Source organism: Anas acuta, chromosome 7, assembly GCF_963932015.1.
Source record: "Anas acuta chromosome 7, bAnaAcu1.1, whole genome shotgun sequence".
NCBI classification, from domain to species: domain Eukaryota; kingdom Metazoa; phylum Chordata; class Aves; order Anseriformes; family Anatidae; genus Anas; species Anas acuta.
In genome coordinates, this window is record NC_088985.1 from 30,717,137 (window position 1) to 30,730,308 (window position 13,172).

Here is a 13,172-nt window from a genome sequence, read left to right on the forward strand (position 1 = left end):
TTGTCTTCACTGTATGTGATGGTCATCTTCCTCACACACTAGAGACTAATTCTCATGACTTTCTCAATATGTCTTCAAACTGTGTAGATCCACTTGTATGGATATTCATAGACATTGCACCTTAATATGAAAAGTGTTAAAATAACATATCCTTTGTAATAAAAGGACTAAGTCCACTATTAGTTGAGCATGGTACTGGAACAGATCTTCAAAGAATCAACAAAAAGGCGTGATGCAAATAGTGCTGTGTGCTGAAGAATAAAGCTATTAAAGTAATGGTATATGGTTTACACAGATCTTTTTTTATGCTTTAAGTCTCTCTGTATGGTAGCTGTCAGCTGTCATTTTATTTTCATTGCTTAAGGTCACCTTAAGCAATTACAATAATATTGGTTAAAATATCAATTCTAATTGATCTACATGAGCTGTAGTTATTTTACTGCCTTCAGCATTCTGAAATTTCTGATTGTGTGTGGCAATGAAAAAGTGTAGAATGTAATCAAGTGAAGACATCTATCCAATTGTTATCTCCAAATAATACATATTTAAATTGAAAAAAAAAAAAAAAAAAACACACAACATTTCCAATTACCTGCCAAACCACGAATCTGGGGTCATTCTTTGTTCCCTTACTTTTAACAAAATAATAGGAAGAACTCGATGTATTTCTCATTAAAATGAACAATAGAGGAGGAGAAAAAGGTTTTAAATATGCAAGCCAGCATGTAGGACTAACTTTTTCAATGTTAGGGTTTTTTCTACTTTGAGAGATAGCGTAGCCTTACATCAGTACAAATGTAGCTGTATACAATCAGAGGAAAAGCATTTAAACATCCCAGCATGGGTATTTCCATTTAAATCTGATTACAGTGAAATAAAACTGTAGCTATTAAAGGTTTAGAAGAACTACAAATACAAGCAGTAAAAGAAGACAGTTAGTAAATGAGGTAGTAAAACATTTCAGCGGGGCAAACAGTTTATAGCACTCAGCCTTCCTGTAGCAGACTGTGCTATTCACTACAGACCCGTGCACTGTTCCCTGAACTGCACTTAAACCTGCAATTAACCTTTCACGCCTAATGAAGCTGTTTTGCTGGAAAATTAAAATATATAGTACTGCCGGTTTTTACAGAGACTGGGAGGAGAGCATCTCAAAATGAATGACTTTTTCCAATGCTTTTGTTCAAATGCAGAATTAAAGTGCTGTTTGTATATAAATCGGGAACATGCTTTTGAAGGCAATCTCATTTGATGTGCTGTATTTTATTCCTGTGCTTATTAATTGTTTTGCATAATTGTATGAAAAATATAAAAAATTCACACACCAGTAATTTTATGATTAGACACTTACTTCCTGAGAATAAACTATTACCATTTAACTTCCATTAGGAAAGACAATAGTTCTGCTAAAGATAACCAAGTTTGTATTGCTTTCTCTGGTATTTTTCTCATTGTGGATGCAATTATGTCTTACAAAAATAAACTTTCCAGTTATGTATTTGACTGGGCTCACTTCTTAATGATCTTTCCATATATATACATAAAACAAGCTACAGATTGTTTTAGCTTCGCAGAACTAGGTCAGGTTATTTCTATAACATTTAGTAGAAAAACAAACTAAACTTAAAAATAGGACTGGTTCTGTAGGTAGGCTTGAATTTTGAGAAATTAGACTATTAAAGGTGACCCACTGATTCTGCTTGTGTCATGTTTACTTATTCCACTGTTCCGTTCTGCCACCTTACTTAAGAGTCAGAAGCAAGCAGAAACCATATACTAGTTCAGAAAATACCAGTTTGGTAAGTAGGATGTTTATCTGGCAGTGTTCAGGGAAGGCAGGTAAATGGAATAATTTATGAACAGGGGCAACAGATATAAAGTATTACAGGTTTTACAATTCCAACTTAACGACTATAAAAGTAGTCACATTTGTTGTTTAGATACAAAACCCGTAAAATAAAGGGAAAGTTTGTTGTTTTTCTTTTAATGAATATTTAAGCCACAGCATTTTTATCAATTTTGCTGTTATATTTTGATGCAAATTCTGCTTGCTTGCAGTGTGTGTGTATCAGCTTGACTTGGTAAATGAAATTCCTTTAGACCGCCAGTCTGAAATAATGAATTGTTCTCCCAGTTAATTGTATTGCTTTGATAACAAGGAACTATGCAGGGCTTAGAGAACATAATAAATGAATTTCATCAGATGATTTGTGTGACGTTTGAAAAATGATCTTCTAAGAGTGACCTGATTTTAATGGAACTCTAACAGCATGCCAGCATATCCTGGTATGCAGCATTAGATTTGAAGAAAATAGTTCTTCCTTTTTGTTAATTGTTATGTAAAGTGAGGCTAGCATCATGCATCCAAGCACATTTTAAATTATCTTATAAAAAAATTGGAAGTCTGTTTTCCTAATAATATTCATTCCATTTAGCATACTCTCTAAGCCTAGTTGTTAAAACCAGGATCATGTGTAAGCAAGCATTGTTTTGATTTTATCTTTGAATTTTCTATTACCAGATACAGCTGAAAAAGGTGCCTTGAAGATTTCAAAAATTTCATCTATCAAAGTCCAATTTAAAGCATCACTGGCTCATGCCAGGAAATGTATGTGTATGTGAGAAAAAAGACTTAATTAATCTTGGCTCTTACATATCCTGAAATGCAGCAATGATTATTGTACTTAGCATTTTATGTTATAGTGCTATGAATGTTCAAAAAGCTGTATGCACATTAGTTAATTGTTGCAACATTTTTGTGAAGTAAAGAATAAAGTGTTACCATTTGCAATAGCGTAAATTCTTCAGGATACTTGAGAGACTGTGATGTACTGGGGAGTATGAGAAGCAGCACAATCTTGGCCTATATTATGTGCATATTTAAATGTACTTTTGCAAATATAACTGTTACAGTTTTATTGTGGCCGTGGTGGAGTATAACACATGCATGATGTGAATAGTCCTAATCTATCTAATTGAAATATCACCTGTGTGAATTAAAAACAAACAAACAAACAAACAAACAAACTACCATTGATTAAACATTTCAGTAACAATAAAATAATAGTAAATTCTTAAACTACTCATTTCCTAGGCATGCCTGTCTACGCCCTTTGTAATGCTGTGTTAAGTTTATAACAGGTTGTGAAATATTGACAATTTAACCACAGTTTGGAAGAGTTTTTGTGAGTTGACCACATTTAGAATTAATACAGTTCAACATCATCGTGTTTCACTGTCTGTTCATAAGTCTATGCATTCTGGAAGTATATTTTCATATGTTTTTATTCATGGTAAATAATAACCTCTCGGGACAGGAAAGCACATATATTGAAAAGGGAAATATTCAAGGGTACAGTTGTGTCCTAACTATGGTCTACATTTTGCCCTTACTTTCTGATATGCTAGCTTCATCTATTTCTAAATGCAGTGCATAAACATTTATTAAGAGAAAATCCACGTCAGATTGCTTCTGGTCCAAGAAAATGGTGATAAGGAGAGGTGAAGCTGAGATCACACAAAGAATCCATAGGAAACTTACACAGAACCTGGCTCTCCTGATTCCCAGTCTAGTCTACTAACTGCACTTTCTTTCTGTTTCTTCATTGTTAGCAGGTAGCATTTCAGAAACTGAGAACTTGGTTACCTATCTCTAAATTAAAGCTGATCTCTTATGTGAAAATATAAAAACTGCATGAAAGGTACCACCACACTGCTATGGAAGTCTTCTCAGGAAAGCTGGGCATTAAATTCTGTTTTCCCTTTATTTATCTTACAGGTCTTGCAATTGCAAGTGCACTGATAGACATTTCACAACAAAAACCTGCGGATTGTAAAGATAAGAGTTCAGGAGTCAGAAATCGAAAACATCATCTTTCAACACGTCAAGGAACTTGTGTCTGAGATTCAACAACTTCAATTGTATATTCTGTAATGTTTTCTTTTTAAATGGCTTCCATTGAAAGCTATACTACAGCCTCAGTTTTTATGGAGGCAAATCTATGAATGAACATATAAGGTACTGTGCTCTGTTAGTCACACGGCCTACTATACCCCAAAGCAGAACAGACTTATGGTAGGTATATTTGATGAGCTTTAATGAAAAGAGTGGATTCTGATATCAACAATAGATTAAATAAAATACCTAGCATTCTTAATCCTGAACATATCAGAGCAGGGAAAATCCTTCAGCAGAACTAGGAAAAATGTACGTTGTTTTGTAATGTAGAAAAAAATTGTATAATTGAAAATTAAGCGAATTCCAGGAAACTAAAGGACATTTTTGTATTGCTTAATGTAACAATGAGAATTGTACAGTTCTTTTCTTGTAATCAGAAATTAAGATGTCTTTCAAGTAAGCAGGAACTACAGAGGATCATTTGGATTTTGGTGTTTTTTTACCATTGCCGAAAATAGGTAGGCAACTTTTGAGTTTAGCATAGGTAGAATCTGAGAATACCACAAGTAATATTTAAAGGAAAATTCTATTAAAAAAAAAAAATATTTCAAATTTATTTTTTTTTTAAACTTGCAAAAGGTTCAGAAATGTAATCTGTGTTGCTACAGAGTGATGGTTGGGCTTTCATGTTTCTATTCCTAATACTATTTTCAGAATTTGGACTTAGATATTTTACAAACAGCTCATGTGAGACTTCCATGCCAGGCAATTCATTAGCAAAATCGACTGAGCATGAGAAAGTTTCTTTTGTGATCAAGTTTGGCATTTTTTCTAAGAGTCTCCAAGATTGCAAGTCTAACTTGCTGTTACCCTACAGCAATATACCTGCTCCCATTTCAATACCGAAATTTCTAGTATCTACAAATTATTCTGACCTTCAAACAGAAGAAATGAATCCCAGTCAGCACTTTGACCCTTGTTTAACAGCAAAGTATGGTTTTCTGATGGTGTTGATCTCCCAGCTGCAAAATTTCATCTCAGCATCACTATCAAAGCAACCCTGCAAACCAAAAATTAAATAAGTATTTATAAATTCAAGTTGCTTTCAACAGTGGTTCTGAAATTCAACATCCAGTATGGATCCTCACACAATCAGTACTCAGCAAAAACATGCAGACAAAAGAGTTTCCTTTTCACTGGACATTAGCCTTTTGGGGGCTAGGTCACCACCACAAATAACCTAGCAAACAGCTTTAATGGCCCTCAGGCTTTTTATTTGCTCAAAATTCACAAATATACAAAAAAAGTAAGAGTATGCTAGGGGTAGGTAGCGAACGTGTCATGTTCTAATTTATGCATTACACGTTGACAGCATTATAATATGAAAAAAGTAGTTTTGTATGAGCTTGTTGAAAGTGTAGTTTCTCAGCTACGAATTTGCCACCATGCTAGTACAGGAGACTGATACAGAGGTATAAATTCCTCGTGTAATGATAGACTTTTGGTAAATATGAAAGATATAAAAAGATAATTGATGTTTACTACTATATCTGTATTTTTCATGTTCTTTTTATTTCAGGAAAAGGATGACATTTTACTGTTTATAGTTGACTACATAGTTACTTGCATGCCATGGTGGTGCAGTAGCAGTAATAAAGCCCTGTTGTGAGTTGTGTTTATTTCGTAATGCCATTCATACCTTGAAGTACTCAGCTAAATTAATTTGGGTGAGGACTAAGTGTAAAAATAACTATAAAAAGGAACGATTGTACAGTGTGTAGTTATATCTTATACAGAAATATTAGGTTGCATCTAACCATGACTGCTCTATTGTTTTGATAAATTATGCACTTATGAATTATAATTATTTCTTATGCTGGCATGATTGCTTCAATATTTTCATATCTTAAAATAAGATTATTATCCTAAAATAATGACATCACAATCTTGTGACTTTTATTGCCTATTCTGACCTCAATCTCTTATAACTTAAAATTTCAAAAACTCCTTCTTAAAGCTCCTATTGGGAACTTTCAATCAGTGCTACTTAATACAGTGAAAAAAAAAGGTCTTTTTTAAACAACCCTTTCTGTTGGTTTTCAAGTTGATCTGTTCAAATGAATATAAGCCAGTAGAACTGGTTTATAGGATACATACATTTAAGAAAAGGAAAGAACCACTTGTCTGGAATATTTTCCAAGCTCTGTATTATCCTCAACCTAAACATTTCACATAAGAAATATACAGTGTGTGTTCTTTGAGTGTACTGGAAACCCTGTGCACAGAAAGACCATGTATTCTTGTAGAGCAGTTCTGACTGTACTCACAAAGGATTACTTTTCTGTATCTCAACTGGAGTATTACAATTACTTGAAAAGCAGATATGAATTTAAAAGGGATTAAAATATTTTATTGCAACATTGGAGATGGGCAAATATTTTATTATGTTAACAGTAAAAAATGTTACTTTCTTGTATAAGAAAAGCATGTTTGTTATGGGATCATTCAGCATTTTCATTCACTCTGAGAATGTTTTTTCTTAATGTATCTTTCTTCTCCCAGGGTCCCTAATAATTGCATGCAAATTAGTAAACACATATAATAATAAAATAAATAGAGAGAAATAGTTATATAATGGCCAAACCTAAATACCAGAAGATTGCCAACAGACTTCAAACCAAAGCTTCAGAGTAACTGTTACCACTTTCTATTTTAAAGATATAAGAATAGTATGATATGTCTGGTAGCAACATTCTGTCAGTGATTGGCAAGTCCTAGCTTTTTAATAATGACCTCTGTACATCAGATGAGATGTTTTATCAACTATCATATTATGACTGCTTCATGAGAAAGCCAATTTTGTTAAACCCTGCTTTCCAAGATTAACATTTGAACTCTTTCTTAGAGTCAGAAAATGTTGAATGGCCTGTTTTAACCCTAGTGTGATTTATGTTGGGCAAAAATAAATGACTAAATGCTGTTCTGGAAAGTAAGCCCATAGTGAAGTTTTGATTGTCAGGATTCCACCCCCAGCCCTCTCAGCCCATTGATTCTGCTGAGGGAAATTCAGCAGCTATGACTGTTCAAAATTACTGTTCAAAATAGACTGTCCATGGTAGCATGGGCTCATCAGTCTTTCATTTCTTCTCTGTACATGTATATTTATAAAAAGTCCTGAAACTACTTAAATAAAATTTGTGCACATATAAATAACACAGTAGAATACTTGCTTCATTCATTACATTCCCTTGAAATGTAATGGAATGTTAATGCACCTATACATAAAATAAATAAATAAGTAAAAGGTTATTTGTATGGTACCCCTATTAAAATTATATCTAAAAAGCTAAATTCTAGATATATTAATGCATGAAGATACCATTAATTGTGATTTAAAAGTTTTTATAGTTGACTGCTCTCTTTAAAATCCCCTCCCATCTTCCCAAGCCAGAAACTTTTGGACAAATTCACATTGAGACTTTGCATTTACTATGTGTAAAATCTGCAGAAATAATTGTTTTCTAAGTAATCTCATGCAGAGAGATGGAATCCTGATGGTAGGAATTTTAGTTTGAGATCACTTTAACTGGCATTCAGTCTTCATGCATAATAACTTTCATAGTATAAATTTAATTATAAAATCATTATGTATCTAATTATATTACCATTAAAAAAAAAAAAAAAGCATATGAAAGGTTTCTTGACAATAAAAGAAAATTCTCTGTTAAAGGTAATTAACAATCCCTCTCTTTCCTAATGCAATGTTGTCCTATCTAGAATTCTTGACATTGCTGAAAAAAAAAATCAATAAAATAGTTTTTCAGTGTTTAAAGTGCAGAGTTAAAGCTGTAATTTACTGATTCTCTTGTCAGGTAGTTTCTAAAGTAAAGTATGAACTACTTAGTGATATTTTACATGCTTCTAATAAATATAGTTCCTCTGACAACAATAGCAAAATTCCCATTGTCTTACAGGTACCCACAACTTCCCATATTGGCTTCAGCTATGCTTGCTTGTTAAACACAGAGAACAAAGCTCTCAAAAGCAGTCTTGCAGAATCTGGGCTTGAATAAATCAGAGCCATATCTTGTTTCATGTTCTCTGTATTTAATGTTATTTCACTTTCAAAATCTATTCTTATATTTCTATATTACATGTGTAGCCACATAGCTACAGATATTTCTGATGTTGAAAATCAGCATTTGTGTATTTATTTGAAATTCTAGTGGCCCCTTGAAATTCACTGTGAAGTCAAAAGGGGGCTATGATTACCCTAGGCTTTAATTTGCCAATATTTCTTCAGTTGTGCTATTTGAAGCTCAGTCATGTTTAGGTAAAAAAAATTCTTTGCACCACTTCTGAAATATTCAAAAGTTTCTTCTTCTAAAATAAGAAAACAAGGTTGTAAATGATGAACAAAGAGAGGGAAAAAAAGTCTTTAAAACACACAGGAAGCATTTCTTTATGGAGTTACACAATCAGTTTCACAGCTGATCTAAATCAGAACATTTTCTTGGTTTCCTCTTATTCTCACATATTGTATCAAATGGTCTGAAGACTTTAACTGAATCAGTGACTCTTTGTGTGTATGCTAGCGGTCATTTTTGCAGAAATGAAGCCTCAAATGTGTTTATCCTTATGAGAGATGATACAGAACTTTGTTTAAAGTACTCCATAGGTGATGCTTCATAGGGTTATCAATTTGCTGTTAGTATTTTCAGGAACTCCAAGACTGAGTGTGGCACATGTATTTATTTTTGAGTCTATTTTTCTATAACAGCTTTTCAATGATAAATTAAGGCCAGAGTTAATATTACAGTAAGCTTATACAAATTTGGAGTTTGAGAAAATTGTTACTTATTTAACAATAACTGTTTACCTTTCTATCTGGGGGATGTTATCAACAAAATGTTGCTTAGCTGTTGTGCAATTTTAGCAAATGCTTTTTTCTGACAGAGTTTTTGTTAGACAAGAAGCAAGAAAAAAATGACATGGAACTCTTCAAGCACACCTCTAGAAGATATTTGACCATCTTATTCTACTGAAGATCTTAGTCTCTTGTTAAACATTACTTTACAGGTATTTGCCAAAAATCATTATTATTGCACCATTTTTAGTGGTTAACATGAAGAACAAATTATTTTTCCCATGTGATGACTTAAAACTCTTTAAATATATTCAATTATAAAATATACTTAAAAAAAAACAAACAAACAAACAAAAAAAAAAAAAAAAAAAAACACAACCATAGTTATAAAAAATAATGCTTATTAGGATTATTACCATGGATGTTTTTTTGACGGAGCTCTACCCAAATTGTCTGCATCATAATACCTTCTCTCAGTAAGGAAATCTGTTATTTTTCCTGTAAGTCCTCTCTTCTCTCCTCCCCAGAGCACAAAAAGACAAATGGTCAGGTATAAAAATCTTTCTAAACAAATTAATGTAGATGATTTTGTTTTCGCTACTAAATAGAACATTGGAATTTAGAAAATAATTTTTCCTGCTTCAGGTTTCCTAACTAAATACTTGGGAATGACAAAATTAACCTTACTAATGACATGGGAATATTGAAGATTAATTAATTAATGTTTAGAGAGTACTCGGTGCTCTTTAGTGCTCTAAAAATAACAGGCAAACAGGCACTATGAGCACTGAGTGTATTTTTGTTATTATGTTATTTAGTATCAGCTTTATTTAATAGTGCTAGATGTTACAGTTTTCTACACCCAAACTTGAAGCATAATTAACGTGGAGGAAAACAAAAAACAAAAACATTTTCTGGCTGTTCATACTGTTGAGGTCACTTTCCCTTTGTTGGTAAATTGTTGGTAAATTTGTGCTATTTACTAAACTACTTGGCTTACTGATATCTTTGGTTATTCAGCTTTCTCAAATGATTGATTTTTACCTTATTCTCCATTTTTCTCCTTTAAGTATGTAGTCTTTGTACAACACCTCCTGATTCATTCACAGTTGCCCAGGACATAAGCTCTCAAAGGTGCTCCACTATTTTGATGTTCATTATAGTCTGAAAATGTTAGCAATTGTACCATTTTAACCATGCTGAAGAGCACTGGGCATAATGCATTTCCATGCTTTAATCCCTCCTTTATAATAAATGGGCCAGAGATTTTGCACTCTTCATGTTCCATCTTCCTCATTGGAAATAGTGAATGTGGATTTCTAAAAAATTTTTATGAAGTTCTAAATCCTCCCAGTGTAGTTGAAAGGCTATGATAGATAAGATTTCTTAAAAATCTTTTAGTTATGTGTTTTCATTCTGATCATAGTCTTATAGTCTTATCAAGTATCTCATGAAAATATTTAATATTTGATAGAACCCTCTTCCAGAATCCCCATTGGTGTTGCTGAACTGTTCCTTCTTTGTTAAATTAAAAAAAACGTCCCTTTTGTGTCAAATTAAAAAAAAAAAAAAAAAAAAAAAAAGACTTCCACAAACAGCTCAGGTCCATCCCTCTAACTTTCTTTGTTGAAAATAAAATATTTTCATTGTTCAACAGGTTTTCAATAAATTGATGCCCTTTCCTCTAAATTCAGATTTTCTTATCAATGATCTCAGCCATTAATATTCCTTCTCTGCTCCATCCTTTCCACCATGCCTTTCAAATCTGTCTTTGGCTTATTCTGTTGGCATCTTCTTTTGATGCAATCTCATTGTGAATCCAATCCAGGTTCTGAAGACATGCAGTCCTTGCCACATGCTGATCCTGATTCCTTTCCAACTACTTCTGTCTCTGTTCTTAGAATTAGTGCTTTTAGTTTCTTCAGCAGTTCTCTTACCACATCTCCATCATCTTACACTTAGTATCAGCATCACCTGTTCCCTTTATATAGATATCTTCAAAAGCTTCAAACCTGTCCTTTCCTGCTACTCATTGATTCCTGAACCTCTCAGACTTTGTAATGTTATTTGTAGCATATGTTCAAATTGACTCTTTGATTGTTCCCATTCCCCCACGTTACATTTTGGATTATTTTGGATTGTATGCCCTCAAAACATTCCATGTCCTCAGATTCCATCCGTTCCTTAGACATCTACTATTTTATCTTTCACCATTACTTATTCAAGTGTTTCCCAAGCTCCTGAGCTCTTTTGAGAAGAAAAAGCTTTCAAATGCAAGTATTAATAACGTAATCTGACACAGATCAGGATTCAGGAACCCCCTAACATGAGCAGGTGTGCTAAACCATTGCTACATTTCTATAGTACAGTAGATCTGGGGGTTGTTTTGTGCGGGAGGAACATCTTTTAAGAAAACAAAATATTTTAAGTAAATTAATCAGATAGCTGTATAGATGTTCTCATCTGTTTTTAACTTGACACCATTGTATATGGTTTGCCTTCCACTGTGCCTCTCCCTGTATTGTCAAATGGAAAGCTTTAAGGTCTCTTCACCAGTAAGCCACTGATTTTTAGTGTATTTTATAAATTCATTTTTTGAAAGGTGCTTTTAAAATTATGTGTCTCAATGGTAGCTCAGAATTGAAACACTGAGAATTTTTGATTTACCCTGTCTTTGCTCAAGGATCTGTTACAACAAGCTGCATTTGTTTTAAAAATTACCAACCCAGAAGGAGTACTTTGGAACTCTGTTGGCTCTTGTATATAGTCTCTAACTTAAAGAGGATTTTTCTTTACAAGTGGATCAAGTAAAGGAAGAGAGATGTTGCTATTATTGGCACCATTACAGTGAATATGCAGAAATGTAGATTATTTCCTGAAGAATATCAGACTCTAACTTAAGTTAGTTTCACACCTTTTGCAAGCTGGGCTCCTAACAGAATTGTTTCTACCTAGGAAAAGCTCTCTCTTATTCACATTGTTGCTGTTCTAGCTGAGTAGTCTATCTCTGGATTTTGACATAAATAACCATAAGGGACTTGGACATAATTCAGACATCTATGTTCAATACTTGAACCTGAAAACCATGCTCAGCTGTGTCAGGCAGCCAGAGTTACGGCTCTCTGTGTGGCTTGGTTGCCCCAGGCATATTGGAGCTGGGCAGTTCAGCAGCTAACCCTGATTCAGAAACAAAGTGTTTCACAACAGCCCAAACAGGGGATGTTCAATCTGGCGAGTTATCTCCAAACATAGCACAGCCGTGGTGTTTCGTAGAGTGAAATGGTGGCAGACCACTTCTGCCACACCTCTCCCATTCCCCTCCGCCTCTGAACAATGAAGTAGACATGGGGATAGAAAGCCAACATCCCTGCTGAGGTTTCTTAGTTCATCAAGTCATTAATTCCTCTCTGCACAGTAAGGCCATCTTTAGTTATCTAGGAGACGAATGAGCCCTGATGAAATCTTCTTGCTTCCAGTTTGGGATAGAAATTAATGGCTATGAAATGAAAAAGGATCAAACAAAGTAAATTCTTGTCCTTCAGATTCCAGAGTACTAAGGCCAGAACATAAGATTTAGGTCAAATCCTTTAATGGATCACCTTTTTGAGATATGTCAGCAAAACTTCATTGGCAGCAGAGGAATGGCACAGATTTATAGGAACTGGGAGCAAGCCCAAAACTTTCCTGTAGTGTGGAAACTCTTTAAAAAAGTATAACAGTGGTGTTCTTTATAATCATTTGGATCATTTTATGAGCACTACATGTACTGTGTAAAATTGCATCAGGGGTTTTGTATGTAAAGATTGTAAGGATACACCTACATAGGATAACCTTTCCCTGTATTATGGTGCAGAGCCCTCTGCCTAACTCTAGGTGTGTTACATCTGGGTACCAGAAGGGCATAGCTGCATCAGCACTGTGCTGCATCGCTGCTAATAGCTTACTTCTCTGCAGAGCTAATTAGCTCAGTGAGAGAGCACAGGATACTGGCACTGGTACAAGCTAGTTCTTTCCCAAGTAGTTCAGGTAGTTCTGAATAACATTTAATTTTGCTGTCCAGTGTCTAAATTAGCAACACTTGCTGGATTAACCTTAGTGACAAAACCATATCAATCCAACAAACCTTCTCCAGGAATACACTTGGTGTTATCAAGTGACATTTTTTTCTGCAGAATTTCTTCTATGAGCTGGCAAAGCAAAGCAAATGTTAAGATATCCATGTTAGTTAAGTATATTGTGCCCTTAAAAAAGTCATTTATTCCTTCTTCTCTGAAGGCTAGCAGTAACTGTGCTAACCTGTGGAATCTGAATCATAGCCTAAAAAACCCAACTGTTGGAAGAACTCTGTAACAAAGAGCATACCACCAAGGAACAGTAAATACTCCTTGGTTTCCTTCTGAGCCAAGT

The 13,172-nt window shown here is 34.0% G+C and overlaps 1 protein-coding gene across 7 annotated transcripts in view; it reads left to right on the forward strand.

Moving 5' to 3' along the window:
* The window catches only part of ATRNL1 (attractin like 1), a 487,687-nt gene extending 480,576 nt beyond the window's left edge, over nt 1-7,111 (forward strand). For all 7 annotated transcript variants that reach the window (XM_068688790.1, XM_068688791.1, XM_068688796.1 and 4 more), the window contains one exon: nt 3,779-7,111. In XM_068688790.1, coding sequence (XP_068544891.1) covers nt 3,779-3,903 — 125 coding nt within the window. In that variant the 3' untranslated portion in view covers nt 3,904-7,111. The remainder of the gene's footprint in view (nt 1-3,778) is intronic.
* The last annotated feature ends 6,061 nt before the right edge of the window (nt 7,112-13,172 follow it).